Here is a 22892-nt window from a genome sequence, read left to right as displayed (position 1 = left end):
TGTTTCTTTGGGAAGACCTTTATCTCTCCTTCTATTCTGAATGACAAACTTGCTGGATAGAGGATTCTCGGCTGCATTTTTTTTCTGTTCATCACATTAAAGATTTCCTTCCATTCCTTTCTGGCCTGCCAAGTTTCAGGAGAGAGATCGGTCACGAGTCTTACAGGTCTTCCTTTATATGTTAGAGCATGTTTATCCCTAGCTGCTTTCAGAATTTTCTCTTTATCCTTGTATTTTGCCAGTTTCACTATGATATGTCGTGCAGAAGATCAATTCAAGTTATGTCTGAAGGGAGTTCTCTGTGCCTCTGGGATTTCAATGCCTTTTTCCTTCCCCAGATCAGGGAAGTTCTCAGCTATGATTTCTTCAAGTACACCTTCAGCACCTTTCCCTCTCTCTTCCTCCTCTGGAATACCAATTATGCATATATTATTTCTCTTTAGTGCATCACTTAGTTCTCTAATTTTCCCCTCATACTCCTGGATTTTTTTATCTCTCTTTCTCTCAGCTTCCTCTTTTTCCATAACTTTATCTTCTAGTTCACCTATTCTCTCCTCTGCCTCTTCAGTCCGAGCCGTCGTGGTTTCCATTTTGTTTTACATTTCGTTTAAAGTGTTTTTCAGCTCCTCGTGACTGTTCCTTAGTCCCTTGATCTCTGTAGCAAGAGATTCTCTGCTGTCCTCTATACTGCTTTCAAGCCCAGCAATTAATTTTATGACTATTATTCTAAATTCACTTTCTGTTATATTGTTTAAATCCTTTTTGATCAGTTCGTTAGCTGTCGTTATTTCCTGGATGTTTTTCTGAAGGGAATTCTACTGTTTTGTCCTTTTGGATAGTCCCTGGAGTGGTGTGGGACTGGGGGGCACTTCCCCTGTGCTGTCTTGAATAACTTGCGTTGGTGGGCAGGGCCGCAGTCAGACCTGATGTCTGCCCCCAGCCCACCCGCTGGGGCCACAGTCAGACTGGTGTGTGCCTTCTCTTCCCCTCTCCTAGGGGCGGGATTCACTGTGGGGTGGCGTGGCCCATCTGGGCTACTTGCACAGTGCCAGGCTTGTGGTGCTGGGGATCTGGAGTATTAGCTGGGGTGGATGGGCAAGGTGCACGGGGTGGAGGGGCAGGCTCAGCTCGCTTATCCTTCCGTGATCCGCTTCAGGAGGGGCCCTGCGGCACCAGGAGGGAGTCAGATCTGCTGCAGGAGGGATGAATCCGCAGAAGCACAGCATTGGGTGTTTGCGGGGTGCAAGCAAGTTCCCTGGCAGGAACTGGTTCCCTTTGGTATTTTGGCTGGGGGATGGGCGAGGGAGATGGCGCTGGTGAGCACCTTTGTTCCCTGCCAAGCTGAGCTCTGTTGTCAGGGGCTCAACAACTCTCCCTCCCATTGTCCTCCAGCCCTCCCGTTCTCCGAGCAGAGCTGTTAACTTATAACTTTCCAGATGTCAAGTCCCACTCGCTGTCTGAACATACTCCATCTGGCCCCTCCACTTTTGCAAGACAGACTCAGGGCCTCTGCCTTGCCGGAGGGCTGCCCCTCTGACCCGGCTCCCTACCACCAGTCCGTATAGCTCGCACCGCCTCTCCGCCCTTCCTACCCTCTTCCGTGGACTTACGCTTGGCTCTGGAGACTCCGTTCTGCTAGTCTTCTGAAGGTTTTCTGGGTTATTTAGGCAGGTATGGGTGGAATCTAAGTGATCAGCAGGACGCGGTAAGCCCAGCGTCCTCCTATGCCACCATCTTCTCCCTGCCCTGTTTTTATATTTTAAATGTGTTTCCTGTAAATAACACAGAGTTGGGTCTTGTTTTTTGACCACTGTTACAATCTTTTACTTGATGCATTTAGACCACTGACATTCAAAGTGATTATTGATATAGTCACTTTAATATCTACTATATTTGTTATTGTTTTCTATTTGTTGTCCTTGTTCTTTGTTCTTATTTTTGTCTTCTACTTTTTGTCTTTATCTCTTTTTTCTCATTCTAGTATTCACATTATATGTATGTTACATCTTCTGTGTAGTTCTCACCAGTTCTTGTATGTTTTCTTTCAGTCTCTTTGTGTTCTTTGCTTTTAATTTTTAAAGGTATCTATTTAGATATCATTAAGCACAGAGATCTTTGTTCATCTGTTTCTAATCTATTAATGAGCCCATCAGGCATTCTTAATTTCTGTCACATGTTTTTGCTCTCTAGCATTTCTTCTGGTTCTTTTTTTGGAATTTTCCAACTCTCTGCTTACTTTGCCCATCTGTTCTTGCATGTAGTCTACTTTATCTATTAGAGACATTATCTTATTTGTCATAGTTGTTTTAAATTCCTTGTCTGATAATGCCAAAACCCTGCCATGTTTGGTTCTTATGTTTGCTCTTCTCTTTAAATTGCAGGGTTTTTTTCCTTTTGGTATGACTCATTTTTTTTCCCTAATAGCAGGACATGATATACCAGGTAAAAGGAAATGCTGTAAATGGGACTTTAGTAATGTGGAGGTGAGGTGTGAGGGGAAGGCAAGCATTCTATAGTCCTAGATCTCAGTATTTTAGTAAGGCTATGCCTCAGGACTGTGAACTTAAAAAGAGCCAGGAAATTAACACGGATACATTACTACCATTTAATTTTCAGGCTGTGTTGAAGTTTCACCAAATGTCTCCTTATTATCCTTCAGTTTGGAACAGTGCCTCAAATTTTCTGGCTTTTATATCCTTGACACTTTTGAAGATTGCAAGGTTATTTTTATAGGTGTCTTTCAATGTATTTGTCTGATGTTTTCTGATGTTTAAACTTGGATTATACATTCAGGTTATTCAGAAATATCATTGCAGTAGGTGGTACACAATTTTGCAATTGTTCCATTACTGGTAATGTTTCCTTTGATCAGTTAGTTATATGGTGCCTTCCAGGATTTTCCATTATAAATTAATTTTTCCCTTTGTAATTAATAAATATTATATGGGGGAAGGGAGAAGATGGTAGTTTGAAATTATGTAAATATCCCATTCTTTATCATGCTTTTAATTTATTCATTTAGATATATAAATGATAGATAATAGATAAATAGATAATAGAGATACTCAGTGTTTACTGATATTATTTCATGGGTTTTAATCTATTATTATAGATACTTATTTTGATACTTATTTCAAATTGTCTCCTTTTTGGTCAGTAGCATTCCATTCAAAGCTGCTTCTATCTCTTTTTGACATATCACTGCGCATTTTCTTGCTGTCTTGTATGAAATTTCTGTTCCAAGCTCATTTTATACTCTCTGTACTCTAGTCCTAGAATCAGCTATTTCTCCAAAGAGTGTAGTTCCTTCTCTTAGAGAATGGTATTTTAGAAGCCAAGATACAGGGATTAGGTTAGTTCATTGCTATTGGGATCACTGCAATCAGGTTTTCTCAATAGACAGAACTAAAGAACATTTATGTTTGTATGTATGTGTGTATGTGTACACAGGGACATTTATAGCTATATTTTCCATATTTATATATATATCAAAAGCCATTAAATCCCACCAATATCTCCAATATAATCCAACACAACTGAGTTCATTCTATTTCTCTTCCTTTTCCATTCTTTTACCTCTCTGACAATGAGAAAACTAATTCCCAGTTTCCTAAATGAATTTACTTATTGATTAATTCCTTTTATGTAACTAATGCCTTGTCTTCAACATATTATACCAAGTCCTTTCCATGCATGACACCCTTCTCACCTTGTTTGAATTCCAACACCATGTTTAGGATGCTTCTTCATGGGGAAATGCCTCATTCCGTTCTGGTGACCTGTTCCAGGATGCTGCTACATGTGGCCACTCCTCCTTGCCCTTGGAGCTCTGACTCCCCAAACCTGGTTATCCTCCTTCCATGGGAATGTCTTCTTTATTTTTCTTGGGCATTGATACCCTCCATACCAGGCTGCATCCATTTCATGTGTAGACTCTCTCCTCATCTTATTTGGACTTTGTCACTCCACACCAGGTGACCCCATAACATGGACATCCTCAACCTACTCAGGTTCTGACACCCTATGCTAGACCACACTTAATGGGATTATCATCCTCATTCTGTTCAAGATTCCACACCTCATGCTAGTCTGCTCCTTTGTGCCCCAGCTGGGCACCCTTCTCAACCAAGTTGGACTCCCTATGTTGGACCTCCCTTTGTGTGGATGCCCTCCTTATCCTGCTTGTGTTCTGAATTCTCCAATCCAAGTTGTCCTTCATGGGGATACTCTTCTCCTCAGGTGGTGCTTCAGCACAGAGTTTAGGGCAGTACTTCTGGGAGCAGGGAGAAGTCCCCCTTATCCTACCTGGAATCTGTGCTCTTCCTCCCTTTTGGTACTTACACCTATCTTCTTCTGATTTTATAACTTAATTGTTTAGGATATGAAGCCATCTCTTCAGTTTTTTAAGGCTGGACTAGTCTCTGCCATTATCCCCAGAATGTGATATTGTTTGTATCATCTTTACTAGGGGCATGGAAGGAGTTTCAGAGACTTCCACTTATCTTGCTCACCATAATAGCTCTTACTCCTTAGGCCAAGGAAATAATATGGTGATCTTGCCAACTACCAAGTAATTTCATTCCAGTATACACTTAGTGATTAGAAAAATGACTACTGAATGTATGTGTAGGCCCAGTGAACCCATTGGAGCTGGGCTAGGACTCCATTTATTACCTAACCTTTATAAGCGGTTTCTCTAGTGGGGTCCATGATGACATTCTGGAGATCCAGATAACAGTATTAACTAGGACACTGTTATCAATAGTTCTTGAAATGACTGGATATTTCCCTTCCAGTTCCTGTAGTAATTGCCCAAATGTCCCATTGGAGAGGGATTAGGAGTATCATTAGAATTCATGTTTTAGGGTTTTCCTTCATGGAGAACTTTCTTCAGTCAGTGTGTTCCAGGTCTGAAAATTGACTCAGGTTTAGAAACTGAGCAAGAAATTGTGGCTTTCTTTGGTACAACTGCTCTCAGTCATTTATCCTTGATATCTTTTTGTTGTATATATTAAGCAGTAAATTGTTTGGTTGCCTATCTATTTAACACCATGTTCTATTAACCATATCCACAGCTTTCTGAGAGTCATGTCCTCCTAGCTGCCAACTCTGACTTTATTGCTTATTATAGTAGTAGCATCTTTCTTACTTTTGGTAGTAAAGTGCCTCCACTTCACCTCTATGATTTTGGTATTTTATTTCCATTGCTATCAGAGACCTCAATTTGGTAATAGTTAGTTCTGACCTATGGATAAAGATGTTTTGGAAAACCCAGAGTTGGTACATTAAGAATATGCAGACTATGACCTACTGAGAAACAATGCAGAAACAACCCCACAGGGTTGGCAGGTAGCTCCATTGGCATCTGAACTCCTGCTTTGGGGAAGATAAAACCCTAGGGCCATTTTGATTGGAAGCACAGTTTTAATACAGTCGCACAAAAGAAGTAAAGTCACAAAATGTATTACTTTCAGTCTCAAAACAGGGTGCAGTGAGCCAGGGGAAAAGCATTCCTTCATCATAGTTTACAGTGAGCAGAAGAGAGAACATGAATAGGGTAGCAAACACCTATTACTTATAAGGAGATTGAGGCAGCTGTCACTAATTTTTCATGGACCCAATTCTGAATGGCCATTTTATTTATTTTTATTTTTATTTTTTAAAATATAATTTATTGTCAAGTTGGCTAATGTGCTCTTGGTTTTGGGGGTAGATTCCCATGATTCATCGCTTACATACAACACCCCAGTGCTCATCCCAACAAGTGCCCTCCTTAAAGCCCGTCACCCATTTCCCCCTCTCTCCTGCCACCCCCACCCATCAACCTTCAGTTTGTTCTCTGTATTTAAAAGTCTCTTATGGTCTGCCTTCCTCCCTGTTTGTAACTATTTTTCCCCCTTCCTTTCCCCCGTGGTCTTCTGTTAAGTTTCTCAAGTTCCATGTGTGAGTGAAAACATATGATATCTTTCTCTGACTGACTTATTTCACCAGTTCCATCCACGTTGCTGCAAATGGCAGGATTTCATTCTTTCTCATTGCTAACTAGTATTCCATTGTATATATAAACCACATCTTCTTTGTCCATTCATCATTTGATGGACATTTGGGCTTTTTTCATAATTTGGCTATTGTTGAAAGTGCTGCTATAAACATTGGGGTACATGTGCCCCTATGAGTCAGCACTTCTGTATCCTTTGGATAAATTCCTGTTTTTTCAGAGCAGCTGTACCAGTTTGCATTCCCACCAACAGTGCAAGGGGATTCCCCTTTCTCCACATCCTCGCCAGCATCTGTTGTTTCCTGAGTTGTTAATTATAGCCACTCTGACCTGTGTGAGGTGGTATCTCAGTGTAGTTTTGATTTGTATTTCCCTGATGACGAGTGATGTTGAGCATCTTTTCATGTGTCTGTTGGCCCTGAATGACCATTTTAAAATATTCCCTGGGAAAAACAAAGTGGAACTTGGGCTGAGAATTCTATTGGGTCCTTATCTAAATGTCCAGAATCTGGGTGTGAGCAGAGCTGTCATACTGCAAAATGTCTAGGCAGATACTCAAAATGGATGTTTTCTCATCATAGGAAGCCACCATTAGGCTCCTTGGTGATTCTAGTGCTGTTCTCATCAGTGCTTTTCCCCCCTACTTTGGCTTTAGTAAAAGGGTTGAGCCCTCTGTGGCACATTGTTGGCTGGTGGGCTTTTTATGTAATTGATCTTCTGTAGCAGGCTTGGTTCTAAGAGCCATTTGATGTCTTCCTCACTTATTTGTTTTGGCCACTAGAATTTCTACTAAGGGGCACCTTGGTTAAGCATTTAAGTCTTGATTTCAGCTCAGGTCATGATCTTTTAGGAAATCAAACACCATGTTTGGGATTCTTTCTCTCCCTCCCTCTCTGCCCCTCTTCCACTCTCACACTCATGCTCTCTTTCTTAAAATAAATAAACATTAAAAAAAAATTTTACTTAGTGTGAGCCATTGCTTTCCCCAAACTTCTAAGAGTGAGCCAAGTAATGTTGCCTTGCCTCCCAGGATCCCTACCAGCCTCTTAAATCCTATATCCTAAGATAATGCTCTCATCTTAATCAACTCTCCCTTAACCAACTTTATATTTTGTCACCTGTGAGCCAGCACCCTCAGTATTATTCCCATACATTGTCTCCTAGCTTCTGTCAAGACATGTTGGCTAGGTTCACTGCTCCCATGAAAGGCTCTCTACCCTAGGTGGAGCAGCTCCTCTTTCAGCTGAGGGCCTCAACTGTGCACCATCAGCAGGCAAAATTCACAGGTTAGGAGAATGAGAGCTTCAACTCAGACGGGGTGGAAGGGCTCTGAGCTGCACATTACAGCATCTACTGCAGTATTCTTAGCCCAGCAGCTTAGGATATATTAATGTGATTGGTTAACTCAGTAGTCATAGGAGGAATTTCTATGTCTACTCTGAGTGTGTTTCTCCAGCCTCTACTCCTGTGTACATAGTTTATATACCTTTATTCTGTGCATACCTTAATATTCTTATATTTAACACGATCTTGTGACCTGATTTAATTAGCATGCCCCCCACCCCAATATCTCAACTCTGTTCTCCCTGATGGAAGGAAATGAAAAGCCAAGGTCTCATGTCCCCCCCCCCCCCATATGGTATTAGAAAGTTTCTACTTCAAATCACCTAGCCTCTGTTTTTTTCTCTCTCCTTAGCCCCTATTTGCCTCTTTTTTTAAATAATTACTAATAATTGTGAAGAATAGGAAAAGGAAGAATGATCATCAACTACCCTTTTGAACAAAGGTCACCTCTATGTTACCTCCCAATTTTTAATCCTTTCCTCTTTCCCAAGGAAATGGCAATTTAGTTTTATCTGGTGCTTTATATTTACATACTTTTTTGATATTTATATAAACTGAATCATACGTATATACTCCAGTGGCTGGCTTTTTTACCTCAACATTATATTTGTGAGTTCAATCGTGTTGAGTGCAGCAGTTGTTAACTACTTTCAGTAATGCAAAGCAGTTGTGTAACCATCACCATATTTTTTTCATTATTATCCCCCCCTTCAAGGAACTTTTTAGACATGAATTTTGATGCCATAGGTATACTATGTATCAGTCATATATAAAAAAAGTAAGATTTTTCTGACCCTCAAAAACTAATTTGCACCCTGTTAGGAACAATATCTTCCATCAAGAATGCATGCTGTAGACTATTCTAATATATAAATACACTATTTTTATTTAATTCAAAAGTGATGAATATTTGAGAATTGTTTCAGTTTTTTTGGTGCTAACATGAACATCTTTGTGAATCTTATTTGATGTACATATGAACACATTTCTGTTGAATGTGTACCTAGATTTTCTGGGTCATAAGATATGCATATATTCAACTTTGGTAAATAATTCCCAATACTTTTGCAAAGTGTTTGTACAAATTTATGCTCCTATCAACAGGGTATAAGAATTCTAGTTGTTCTACAATTTCACCAATATCTGATGTGCTAAATTTTTATTCTTAGCTATTCTTGTGTGTAGTAATATCCCATTTATTGTTTTAACATTTGTTTTAACATTTATTTCCCTATTTAGTAATAATTTTGAGTGACTTTTTATTTAAAATTCAGTTGGAAATGACCAGATATCATTCTTTCTCATTGCCAAGTAGTATTCCATTGTATATATAAACCACATCTTCTTTATCCATTCGTCAGTTGATGGACATTTAGGCTCATTCCATAATTTGGCTATTGTTGAAAGTGCTGCTATAAACATTGGGGTACAAGTGCCCCTATGCATCAGCACTCCTGTATCCCTTGGGTAGATTCCTAGCAGTGCTATTGCTGGGTCATAGTGTAGTTCTATTTTTAATTTTTTGAGGAACCTCCACACTGTTTTCCAGAGTGCACAAGTTTGCATTCCCACCAACAGTGCAAGAGGGTTCCCGTTTCTCCACATCCTCGCCAGTATCTATAGTCTCCTGATTTGTTCATTTTAGCCACTCTGACTGGTGTGAGTGGTATCTCAGTGTGGTTTTGATTTCTATTTCCCTGATGAAGAGTGACAGTGAGCATCTCTTCATGTGCCTGTTGGCCATCTGGATGTCTTCTTTAGAGAAGTGTCTATTCATGTTTTCTGCCCATTTCTTCACTGGATTATTTGTTTTTCAGGTGTGGAGTTTGGTGAGTTCTTCATAGATTTTGGATACTAGCCCTTTGTCTGATATGTCATTTGCAAATATCTTTTCCCATTCCGTTGGTTGCCTTTTAGTTTTGTTGGTTGTTTCCCTTGCAGTGCAGAAGGTTTTTATCTTGATGAGGTCCCAATAGTTCATTTTTGCTTTTAATTTCCTTGCGTTTGGAGATGTGTCGAGTAAGAAATTGCTGCGGCTGAGATCCAAGAGGTTGTTGCTTGCTTCCTTCTCTAGGGTTTTGATGGTTTCCTATCTCACATTCAGGTCCCTTATCCATTTTGAGTTTACTTTTGTGAATGGTGTAAGAAAGTGGTCTAGTTTCATTCTTCTGCATGTTGCTGTCCAGTTCTCCCAGCACTATTTGTTAAAGAGGCTGTCTTTTTTCCATTAGATACTCTTTCCTGCTTTGTCAAAGATTAGTTGGAAGTCAGGCAGAGAAAGACAGATACCATCCATATGTTTTCACTTATATGTGGATCTTGAGAAACTTAACAGAAGACCATGGGGGAGAGGAAGGGGAAAAAATGTTACAGAGAGGGAGGGAGGCAAACCATAAGAGACTCTTAAAGACTGAGAACAAATAAAGGGTTGATGGGGGCTGGGGGAGAGGGGAAAGTGGGTGATGGGGGTGATGGTCATGAAGGAGGGCACTTGTTGGGATGGGCACTGGGAGTTGTATGGAAACCAATTTGACAATAAATTATATTTAAAAAAAAATGAAGAGTTTGTAGGTGCTGTTCAAGGAATAGGCATAGGGAGGGGATTTACAGGAATGTACTCAGTGATATATTTCAAGGGAGATGATTCAGCAAACATTTCAAAACTCAGGTAATATTTTTAAAGATTTCTTAGAGATTCAAATTGATTTAATGTTTGGCAAAATAATAATAATAATAATAATAATAATAATAATAATAATGTTTTTGTTAGGCTTCTACTATACTCCTAGAGATTATGATATTCTTCTTTGTTTTAGGAATTAACTTTATAAACTTAATCTGTTGGTTCTGCGTATCTGGTAATATATTTCTCGCCAAGAAAAATAAATACATAAAATTCAATTGGATATGGTGTGTGTGTGTATGTGTGTGTGTGTGTGTGTGTGTGTGTGTGTGTGTGTGACAATATCCCTATTCAAGTCTCTTGCCTACTTTTCTATTTGGTTTCTGTCTTTTTTTTAAGTTGATTAGTATGAGTTATTTGTATATTCTATATATGAGTCACCTAGCAGTCACATGTGTTACAAGGATCATATTCTCTCTCTCAATGGTGTCTCTAACAAACGGAAGCTCTTAATTATAATCCTATTAAAATTGATTTCATTGATTTTTTTACTCCAAGGTCATAGAGATATTCATGTTTGTTTTTTTCTGAGCTTCTTTGCTTTGCCTTTAATGTTAAGATCTACAGTCCAACTGGTATTGATTTTTATGTTTGATATGAGATTTAAGGATCAAGCTTTATTTGTTTTAGATATGAATGTCCAATTAACTTGCACCATTTATTGAAAAGATTATCCTTTTCCATTGCTTTGTAGTGCCACTTCTGTCATAAATCAAGTGTCCATATCTGCATAGGATTGTTTCTGGACTTTTGGTTGCATTTTTCTATTTGTCTATTCTTGCACAGGTACAACACTATCTTAATTATTATAAATTTGTAACAAGTAGTAATAAATGGTAGATTACATCCTCCAATTTCTTTTACTTCTTTAAGATTGACATGGTTTTTCTTAGCCCCTTGTATTTCTATATTAAAGTATGGGGCGCCTGGGTGGCGCAGTCGGTTAAGCGTCCGACTTCAGCCAGGTCACGATCTCGCGGTCCGTGAGTTCGAGCCCCGCGTCGGGCTCTGGGCTGATGGCTCGGAGCCTGGAGCCTGTTTCCGATTCTGTGTCTCCCTCTCTCTCTGCCCCTCCCCCGTTCGTGCTCTGTCTCTCTCTGTCCCAAAAATAAATAAACGTTGAATAAAGTATTAGCATCACCTTATACATTTCCAGCAAAAAATGGCTCTAGGAGTCTTTCCTCCTGCCAGCCCCTAGCAAATGTTAATTTACTCTCTGTCCTCATGGATTTACCTACTGTGCATATTTTGCATATGGAATAATATAATATGTAACTGCTAACTTCTGGCATCTTAGCATAATGTTTTCAAGATTCACACATATTTTACCATATATTAGTTCTTCAATGCTTTTTATGGCTGGATACTATTCTATGGTATGGATATACCACCTTTTGTTTATGAATTCATCTGTTGATGAATATTTGGATTCTTTGTACTTTTTGGTGACTATAAATATTGCTGCTATGAATGTTTGTGTGCAAGTTTTTGTTTGAATACCTGTTTTCAATTATCCTGGTTATGTATCTAGGAGTAGAACTACTGGATCATATTGTAATTCTACATTTAAATTTTTGCGTTTTTTTTTATTTTTTTTTTATTTTTTTTTATTTTTGAGACAGAGAGAGACAGAGCATGAACGGGGGAGGGGCAGAGAGAGAGAGGGAGACACAGAATCGGAAGCAGGCTCCAGGCTCTGAGCCATCAGCCCAGAGCCCGACGCGGGGCTCGAACTCACGGACCGCGAGATCGTGACCTGGCTGAAGTCGGACGCTTAACCGACTGCGCCACCCAGGCGCCCCTCTACATTTAAATTTCTGGGAAAACCACCAAACCATTTTCCACAGGAGGTGCATCATTTTACATTACCATCAGCGATGGATGAGGATTCCAGTTTCTCCATGTCTTCACCAACACTTGTTCCTTTCATTTTCTTTAAATTATAGCCATCCTAATGGATGTGAAGTGGTATCTTACTGTGGTTTTGGTTTGCATTTTCCTAATAACTAATAATGTTGAATACCTTGCATGTGTTTGTTGGCCAATCTTCTTTGGAGAAATGTCTGTTTAAGGCCTTTGCTCAATTTTTTTTATTAGTCTGTTTCTCTTTTTGTTCCTGACATGTAAGAGTTCTTTAAATGTTCTAGATACTAGAACTGATGACAGACATATGATTTGCAAATATTTTCTCCCATTTTGTAGGTTATATTTACTATTCTGATCTTGGCCTTTGGTGCACAGTTTTGAAATTTAATGAATTTATCTATTTTTTCTTTCTTTCTTTTTTTCTTTCTTTCTTTCTTCTCTTCCTCCTCCTCCTCCTTTTCTTTGCTTATGCTTTCAATGTCATGTTTAAAAATCTGTTGTCAAATTCATCATCTTGAAGACTTACACCTATGTTTTTTTTTACAAGACTTTCATAGTTCTACTCTTACATTTATATTTGTTATCTATGTTGAGTTAATTTTTGTGTATGGCTTGAGGAGGGTTCAAATTCATTCTTTTGCACATGGGTAGCCAATTATTCCAGCACTATTTGTTGAAGAAACTCTTCTTTCTTTGTTGAGTGGTCTTGGAATCCTTGTCAAAAATAAATTAACCATAGATGTGTGGGTTTATTTGGGGGCTCAAAATTCTATTTTGTTGATTTATATGTCTGTCCTTATTCTAGTACCACACTGTTTTGGTTAGGATAGCTTTGTACTGAGTTTTGAAATCAAGAAGTCTGAGTCTTCCAATTTTGTTTTATTTTTTCAAGATAGTTTTGGCTATTTGGGGTCCCTTACAATTCTGGGAGTTTTTTGACCAGCTTTTTGACTTAAAACAATCATTGAGATTTTGATGTGGATTGCACTGAATCTGTAGATCACTTTGGGTAGTATTGCCATATTAAGTCTTCTAATCCATAAGCATAGGACATAGTTTCATTTATTTAGGTGTTTTTAACTTCTTTCAGTAATCTTTTGTAGCTTTCAATTTATAAGTCTTACATCTCCTTGGTTAAATTTATTTCTAAGTATTTTATTCTTTTTGATGCTATTGTAAATGGAACTGTTTTCATTTCACTTCAGAATGTTCATTGCTAGGGTATAGAAATACAACTGATTATTATGTGTGTAATTTATATCCTGCAACTTTTCTGAATTCATTTATTAGCTCTAATAGTTGTTTGTTTTTTCGTTGGTTTGTTTTTTAGACTCTGTAGGATTTTACCTATATAAGATCATATCATCTATGAATAGAAATAGATTTGCTCCTTCCTTTCCAATTTGGGTGCCATTCGTTTCTTTTTCTTGCCTAAGTTCTCTGGCTAGGAATCTCAGTACAATGTTGAATAGAAGTGGTGAAAGAAGGCATCCTTTCTTGTTTCTGATATTAGGGAGAAAGCTTTCAATCTTACCATTGAGTTTAATGTTATCTGTGGATTTGCCCTTTATCATGTTGAAGAAGTTCTCTTCTATTTTTAGTTTGCTGGCTGTTTCTGAATTTTGTCAAATGCTTTTTCTGCATCATTTGAGGTGATAATTTTTCCTTTATTCTAGTAATGTGATGTATTACATTGATTGATTTTCATATGTTGAACCATCCTCTCATTCCTGGTATATATCCCACTTGGTTATGGTGTATCATCTTAATATTCTACTAGGTTCGGGGTTGCTAATATTTTCTTGAGGATATTTTCATCTATATACATAAGGGATATTGGTCTATAGTTTTCTTTTTGTATGATGTCTTTATCTGGTTTGGTAACAGAATAATTTTGGCCTCTTAGAATGAATTAAAATGTCTTTTCCACTTCTATTTTTGGGAAGAGTTTGAGAAGAACTGGCATTAACTCTTTAAATGATATGATATAGAATTAACCAGTGAAGCCATGTGGTCCTTGGTTTTTCTTTGTTGGGAGGTTTGTCATCACGGATTCAGTCTCTTGTTATAGTATATTCAAAATTTTTATTTCTTCTTGAGTCTGTTTGATTATTGTATATTTCTTAGAATTTTTCCATTTATCTAGATTATCTAATTTATCAGCATACAATTGCTTATAATGTTTTCTTTTTATTTCTGTGGTTGGTAGTAATGTCTCTACTTTCATTTCTGATTTTAGTAATTTCAGTCTTCTCTTATTTCTTGGTCAATCTAACTAAACAGCAGCTTTTGATCTTTTCAAAGAAAAAAACTGTCTTGTTGATTTTTTTTACTTTTCTTTCTTTTGTTTTTCTTTTTTTAGAGAGAGCGCGCGCGAGAGAGAATGCAAGCAGGGGAGATGGGCAGAGGGAGAGTCTTAAGCAGGGTGCATGCTCAGAATGGAGCCCAAGGTAGGGCTCAATCCCATAAACCTGGGATCAGGACCTGAGCCAAAATCAAGAGTCAGATGCTCAATGGACTGAGCCACCCAGATGCCCCCGTTTTGTTGACTTTCTATAATGGTTTTCTATTCCCTGTTTTGTTTGCTTCCACTCTAATCTTTATAATTCTGTTTTTCTGCTAATTTTGGGTTTATCTTGCTATTCTTTATCTAGTTCCTAAAGGAGTAAGTTTCAGTTACTGATTTGGTATCTTTTTAATATCTGCATTTACAAGTATAAATTTCTCTTTGAACAATGTTTTTGCTTCATCCCATATGTTTTGGTATGTGATGTTTTCAATTCCATTTAACTCAAAATTATTGTACTTTTCAGCTCCAGAATTGCTATTTGGTTTCTTTTTGCCATTTCTATCTTTTTATTATACTATATTTGGTGAGATGCCATTCTCTTGACTTCCTTTAGTTCTTTGTCCATGCTTCTTTATCTCTTTGAGCATATTTAAGACAGTTGATTTAAAGTTTTGTCTAATAAGTACAATGACCAGATTTCTCATGGACAGTTTCTGTTGTTCTTTTTTCCTGTGAATAGGCCATATATTTTTTTTTGCATGACTCATAGTTTTTTTGTTGTTGTTGAAGACTGGACATTTTGAACATTATAATGTGACAAAATCATATTTCCCCCTCTCCTTCAAGTTTGCTGTTGCTGCTTTTGTAGGTTGTGTGTGTGTGTGTGTGTGTGTGTGTGTGTGTGACTTTTCTCAACAATTTTTGTAAAATCTGTATTCTTTGTTATGTGTGACCACTGAAGTCTGTGTTCTGTTAGCTTATGGGCAACAGTGTTTTGATAGATTCCTTAAATGTCAGAAAGGAAAGAAGGAAGGAAGGAAGGAAGAGGGAAGGAAGGAAGGCAGGAAGGAAGGAAAAGGAAAGAGAAAGAGACAAAGAGAAAGGAAAGGAAAGGAAAGGAAAAGAAAAAAGAAAAGAAAAGAAAAAAGGAAAGGAAAAGAAAAGAAAAGAAAAGAAAAGAAAAGAAAGAAAAGAAAGAAAAAGGAAAAGAAAATAAAAGAATTTAGAAGAAAAATTACTCTACTGGTCTTTGCAGATTGGCTATGTGTTGGAATACTCTTTCAATGCTCAGCCAGGCCATATACAACTCTGCCCTAGCATTCATTTCCCATTTGCTTGGACCTTGAAGTCCAGCCAGACATGAAAGTTGTGGATCTTCTCATAACTTCTGAGCATACATCCAGTTCTGAGCATATGGATAGGTTTTTTAATTCCTCAGTATATGTGGGATCTTTAAAAATCCTTATTACCCCATGTATTTACTTTTACAACTTTGTGTCTGTCTGGTGTCCCAACTGTTGGCCCAGGCTAATGTACCCAGTATTTTTGCCTTTAAATGCTTCCAGCAAATGTCACATGGGATGCATCTCAACCCTAAAAACACTCCAAATAGGGCAAAACAAAGGCTAGTCCTTGTGCAAATACTTCAGGGAGCCAACAGACAACCTCAGTTCACAAGAGACAAACACATTCTTTGAAAATTAGATCCTATTGCTACCTTTGGCAATAGCAACCTTCATTAGGAATGTAAACTGCTGACATATGGCCACCACTGGTGTGGAATGGAGGAATGGTAGGTGGACAACTTAAAATGCCACAGCATTTTCTTACCAGATGCAGCTACTTCTTTATTCCCTAAGCCTTCACTTATTGTTAAGTTCTTGGCCAGATTCAAGAGTCCTGTAAAACCATGATTTTGACCATTTTTGCCACCTCTTTAGTTGCTTTTATGGAAAATGGATACCTGAAGCTCCCTACTTATTATTTTCTGTGATATCATTCCCTATTATACTTTTTTAAAAAAGAGAGAGAGAGAGGGAGAGAGAGAGAGAGAGCAGGGGAGGAGCAGAGAGAGAGGGAGAAAGAGTGAATCCCAAGCAAGCTCCATACTGCCAGTGCAGAGCCTGATGCAGGGCTTGAACCCGTGAGATCATGACCTGAGCCAAAATCAAGAGTCAGATGCTTAACCGAATGAGACACCCAGGCGCCCCCCACCACCATTGTACTTTTTAACCCATAAATTTGGTTTATCCCTCCATTTAAGTTTTTTGAAGTTTCTTTCAATAATTTTTTATAGTTTTTCCATGTAATATTATTTTATAGCTTCCAGTATATTTGTTTCTAGGTCTTTGATGTTTTCTAATACACTTATAAATAGTATAATTTCTAAAGTTTCATTTTTAATTTGTGTCTGGCATATAGAAATATAGTTGATTTTTACATGTTTGTCTTGTGCTCCCCACTTCCCTAAATTATTCATTCTAAAAATTTGTCTGCAAATTTGTTTGATTTTTATACACACACAGTTGTGCCCTCTACCAACAAAGAGTTTTATTAGTGTTCTCAAATATTTATGCCTTTGATTTATTTTCATTACCTCATTGGTCTTACTAGATTCTCCATTACGCTTTCAGATAGAAATAGTGTTGGCAAGCACCTTTGTCTTAATCTGAGAGAGGTTTAATTAAAACTTAATTTCTTTAAAATATATAGGACTTTACAGACTTTCTATTTCTTCTTATATCAGTTTAGTATGTTGTATTTTCTACACACTTATTGATTTCATTTGAAATTTCATATATGTTATTAAGTTGCTTGTGATACTCTCTTATTTACAATTAATTATCTGTAAAGCACGTAATGTTGGATGCAATATTTTGTATATGCAACTAGGTGTATTTCACTATGTTCAGATATTCTATATCCTTAATGATAGTTTTAGTTTACATTTGTATCCATTACCAAAAGAGAATTTTTAAATCCCCCACTCTGTGTATTCTTTCTTTCTTTCTTTCTTTCTTTCTTTCTTTCTTTCTTTCTTTCTTTCTTTCTTCTAAGACTTGCAGTTTTTTCTTTATATTATTAGAGGCTACAGCTCTAGATACAAGCAAATTTGGAATTATAGCTTTCTGGTAGAGCAAATCATTATCCCTAATAACACTTCTTACTTTATTATTTTTCTAATATTATTATAGTCATTACTTTTCTTTCTGGTTAGTGTTTGCTTGTTATATCTTTTTCCACTCTTTTATTTTTTAATATCTCCTTCTTTTATATTTAAGGTGAGACTCTTTAAAGCAGAATCTCTCTTTTTTTTTTTTCTTTTTTGGTGTTTTCATTTTTGTTGAATCCAATTTGAGAATTGTCTTTTAATTAAAGTATTTAGGGGCACCTGGGTGGCTCAGTCAGTTGGTTCAGCATCCAACTTTGGTTCAGGTCATGATCTCATGGTTCATGAGTTCAAGCCCCCCATCGGGCTTTCTACAGACAGCTCAGAGCCTGGAGCCTGTTTTGGATACTGTGTCTCCCTCTCTCTCTGCCCCTCCCCCACTCACACTCTGTCCCCCTCTCTCTCAAGAATAAATAAACATTAAAAAATTGTAATTAGAGTATTAGTCTGATTACATTAACTGTAACTTCTCATGTATTAGGTTTTTTAAATTTTTTTTTCAATGTTTATTTATTTTTGGGACAGAGAGAGACAGAGCATGAACGGGGGAGGGGCAGAGAGAGAGGGAGACACAGAATCGGAAACAGGCTCCAGGCTCCGAGCCATCAGCCCGGAGCCTGACGCGGGGCTCGAACTCACGGACCGCGAGATCGTGACCTGGCTGAAGTCGGACGCTTAACCGACTGCGCCACCCAGGCGCCCCTCATGTATTAGGTTTTAAATGCTACCTTACTATATTATATTTGTCCCTTCTGTTCTATGTTCCCTTTTCTCTCCTTTGGCTTTCTTTAAGATTACAAGTTTTTTTAGATTAATAATTCTATATATTCTTTCTGCTAATGTGTTGTTTTTGTATGTTTTCTTTTTTTTAGTGGTTACCGTATAGATTTCAAAATGCATCCTTGACATATTAAAATCCAATTTAAGTTACTGCTTTTACTGCATATATATTACTGTTTTATAAGTCAATATTCATTTAGGCTTACTCACATATCCACTTTTTCTTTCTTTTTCATCATTTCCCACTCCTCTAAGCTGCCTCCAAAAACACCTTTTGCATTTCCTTTAGTGTGAATTTTTAAAGTATTTTTATTTTGGTTTTATTTGTTAAGATTATAGTCTCTGCATATAGAATTCTTGGTGGAATCATTTTATTTTAGCACTTCGAAGATATTATCTTATTATCTCTTGGCATCCTTAGTTCATTTTGAGGAGTCAGCCTGAAGCCTTTACTGACATTGTTTAGTAAAAAGAAATATTTATTTTATTCATTCCACTACCCCCCCCATATTTTCTTTTCTTCTTTTCTTTCATGCAATTTTACTATTATGTACCTAAGTATTTATGCTACTTGTGATTTCAGGACTTCTTGAATTTCTGACTTGATGTCAGTTGTCAGTTTCAGAAAATTTTCAATTATCTCTTCAAATATTTGTCCTGCTCCGTTTTATTTCTTCCCTCCTTTTGATAACCTTACTACATATATTTTTGACATTATAGCCATGTGCTTGTCTTATGTGATTTTTTCTTTATTTTCCATATTTTTCTCCATATGTTTCAGTCTGCATATTTGATTTAAATCCTAGTTCAGTAATTCTCACTTTGTTATGCAGAATTTGTAATTAAACCAATTTATTAATTCATAACTTTCTTAATTTCAGTCATTAAATTTTTTATTTTTAGAATATTTTTTGTCTGATATTCAGTCTATGTTGATATTTTCCTCCTTTTAATTCCTTGAGCTATATTAATAATAGTAACTTTAAAGTCCATATTTGGATTTCATATATCTATTTCAACTATCAATTTTTTTCCCTTGGTTTTTGGTCAGGTCTTTTAAAATACATTGTTATTTCTGCTTTATTTGTGAACACTGTTGGTAAGAAATTTGTAGAGATAATTTGAGGTTCTGGGTAATGTTATGTTTCTCCAGAGAGGATTTTATTACATATCTGACATACAAGTATGTCGCGACCGGCGCGACAAACACCGAGGTCAGGGTCCTGAGGGTAGGGGAATGCAAGAAAAAAGAAAGAGAAGAAAGTTTGGGAACAGGAGGGTCCCCTGGGCTGATGGCCCAAGTGACGGCTTTATTGTTGCTGTACACAATCTTTTATATCCAGAATCTTATGGGTCAGGCCATTCTAAGAATAAACAGGTTTCACATAATCGCTGCCAACCAAAACATTTAGTTCTGTGTTTCTTGTGCATTTTCTAGATGGGTCACAACAAGACCTTGTTGATAAGATTGCTAGCAAAACACAATTCCCATGTTTGTTTCTATCTGACTCGGGGTAGAAAAAGGGAGGTAGCATTACTGCCAACACCTGCAGACCACAGGCTTCAGGAATTAACTTTCTCAGCCTTGACAAGGCTTTCGTATGCCCTTGAAAGTGGGGGAATGGGAGGGGGAACCACCGGGTTGGCTAAGTCAACAGGGAACGTTGCTCGATCCGGTCGCAGCCTGGCACTGGGGCCGGCCCCCCACACAAGTAGCATCCAAATAACCTTAATCCATTTAGGGATTGAGTTGGTGCAAAGTCAGTTTTTATTCTTTCTGATGGATGAGCTATTTCTGGTTTCCCTTACTTCTTGGGATCCCAATTAAAAGACTGGGGTACTTGTCAGAGCCTTTTCTCCTTTGCTGTTTTCAATTTTGCCTTCTTCTGCCTTGAGAGTCTGCCAAAAACTTTGTTAAATTTTTCAGTAGCAACTGTCTTAATTGATAAGTGTCTTGAGAATAAAAGTAATGCCAAGGTTTTTTTTTTGTCCATGTTCTAAAGGCCAGTGGTTTTTGTCTTCTGACCTATTGTGGTTTAACATTATGAATGCCTCTAGGGTGTGAACTTACCTTTCTGTTTTCTAACATCCTCTTTGTTTCTTATTTCTATGTTTTTATTTTTTTGTCTTAATTTTTTACAAGCTTACATATGAGTTTTAAAAGGGTTATTTTTTTTATCCAGCATTTATAAGTGTTTGTATTGGAAGTTTTTTGATTTCTTTTGTGTGAATATTTTTTTTTGTATCTAGTCTTCCATAGTCTTGATTTTATTTTTTTCACCTATTCAATTGCATTTATTTAGAACTAGTATATACCTCTATAGCTTTCAATTTTTTTTGTATGCTGTCACTGAAAGTATTACTAAACCGCACAAAAATTATCTGTGAGAGTATACTCTATTTAATAAACATTTTAAAGCATTGACTATATAACTAGGACATGTTCTCACATAAGTAATATACCATCCTTGCCCTTAATGAGTTGAGAGTCTATCTTTTCTTCTAAAATACTCACCTCAAAGGGCTCTCCTAAAACACTGAGATCCTTGGAATCTGTTGTTCTTCGATAGTAGTGTTTTAATATGTTTTTTTAAATAATGGTTTTTAGATGGCAATAGGGAACCAGATACCCACTCTAAATTGTGTATGGTGTGATAGAGTACCTTTTAAGAAGCTTGCAGTGGGCACAGTGTTTTCAAGAAAGGGAACGATTTCAGTTAAAGTAAGAAGAAGATAGAGGAAATTCTTAACAAAGAGGTCAAGACTCTGTGAGAGTTTGCTGATTACACAGCAGGAGTTCCAGAGGTGAAAGGGCATAGGATGGGATAACAGAGGTGTCAGGGAAGACTGAATGTCATGTGGACTATGGTTTAGTCAAAATGGCTGACTGGGGGAAGGATGGATGACATTTGGTGTTGAAATAAGAAATAAAATAAACTTGGTCTCAGCAGTCTTCTGATGAAGGTGGGTTCTCGGCCTAATGGCCAGCAGACTTAGATAACACAGTTGGAACTGAAGTCAGAGATAAAATCATCCCTAAATTTCTTTTCAGCAGTAATTGCCTGAGGTGTTGACAGTTGTGGGGACTATGATTTTTCCACATGCACTCAATGTCTGATAAATATCCTTTTTAATTTGTCCCTTCTTATTCTCTGAAATGTTCTTATAATATGGTATTCCCTAACTTTGTGATTTTTCATTAGATTTCACAGTGGAAATTATCAGAGAACCAAGAGTGGTCTCACCCTCACCTAGGAAAACATCATTTTACAAAAGGACTGGTGTGAGGAAGCCCTCATTAAGACCTAGGTAAGACATAGGATTTGGCTACAGCAATATTCTCCAGACACAAGCTGTCTTCTTTAATCTCAACATATCTAATGCTGAACTTATCCTTCAGTATATGAGTTTTTTTTTAATTTTTTTCCATGTATCATAAACATACACACAATATTTATTTATTTGTTTTGAGAAAGAGAGAGAGCAGGAGAGGGGCAGAGAGAGAGAGACAGAGAGAGTTTCAAGCAGGCTCCACTCTGTCAGCACTGAGCCTGATGTGGTACTTGATCTCATGATGCGGGGATCATAACCTGAGCCCAAACCAAAAGTCGGGCACTTAACCGACTGAGCCACATAGACACCCCCACATTTTGTATTTTAAACCAATTATTTATTTTCTATAATTGAGACCATGCAATATATATCATAAGATAACATTTTCTAACTTAAAAAAACTATCATGGACATCATGATAGTTTGTAGAGTTATATCCCCTTTCATAATACAGATGTAGCATGTTTTTTTATGGACATTTTAATGAACTTTTTAATGGACATTACATTATTTTTCATTTTTCACTGCTATAAATAGTGTCACAATAAACATCCTGGTATATATATTCTTGCCTATTTCTTTTTCTGTATTGTGTACTATTGTAGTAACCTCCTAACTGGTTCCTTATTTCATGTCTCTCCCCTTATAATAAATCCTAGAGTCAACTTATTAAGGTCTCACTTCTAGGAAAAAACTCTGTGGCCCTTTCTTTCAGAAGTGTCCACTTTTTTCTCCTTACCTTAGCACAAGTGCCACCTCTACATAAAAAGTTCTTCAGATGTATGTCGCTATGACTTCCCTCTTCTCTGAGCACTACATCCCTAAAATACAACACAAAGTACTTACTGTGTACTACTTTTTACTGTTCTTTATTTTTTAGGTATCTTTTCCATTTTCTTGGACTTGACTATGATTTTCTTATAGGCCATGCCATTTATTCAATCATTCATTTTTTTTATTCAAGAATTACCTATTAATGACTAGGTATATGAAAAGTCCTTAAAGAAGATAAAGATATAGTAACACATACAAATTTGGTAGTCAGAGTCACTGGGAGAATATTTTGAATAGAGAAAGCTCTCCAAACTATGCTTTCAGTTACTGATAACATTCATTGAGGATGATAAGTCCTGTCTCTCTTCTAAATACTCTAGATAGATCTTCCTTCCTTTGAAGGAACTGAAATTGTTCTCTGAACATTAATCATTTATTTCTTTTGCTGTTCCAGTTTGCACCACTTTCCACTGTGTCTATAGAAATACCTATTCTATTTAGCTAAGTATCACAGAAGTGTTATCATCCGGTTTCATGTCTTCAGTTAAGACCAAAACAGAATGCCCCATGGATCCCACAGTTGCATTTCTCTTTAACCTTGTCCCTAGCCCTTGTTCAGTGCAATAAACAGTTATTGAACATATACTGTGTCCCA

The 22892-nt window shown here is 37.2% G+C and overlaps 1 protein-coding gene across 1 annotated transcript in view; it reads left to right on the top strand.

The window, feature by feature from the left end:
• Positions 1–22892, top strand: part of RGSL1 (regulator of G protein signaling like 1) — a 123987-nt gene that overhangs the window by 71877 nt on the left and 29218 nt on the right. The window contains exon 10 of the mRNA XM_032591848.1: positions 21334–21439. Coding sequence (XP_032447739.1) covers positions 21334–21439 — 106 coding nt within the window. The remainder of the gene's footprint in view (positions 1–21333; positions 21440–22892) is intronic.

The sequence above is a fragment of the Lynx canadensis genome, chromosome F1 (assembly GCF_007474595.2).
Source record: "Lynx canadensis isolate LIC74 chromosome F1, mLynCan4.pri.v2, whole genome shotgun sequence".
Lineage (NCBI taxonomy): Eukaryota > Metazoa > Chordata > Mammalia > Carnivora > Felidae > Lynx > Lynx canadensis.
Note: the sequence above shows the minus strand (reverse complement) of the source record. Positions and strands in the feature narration are given on the sequence as shown.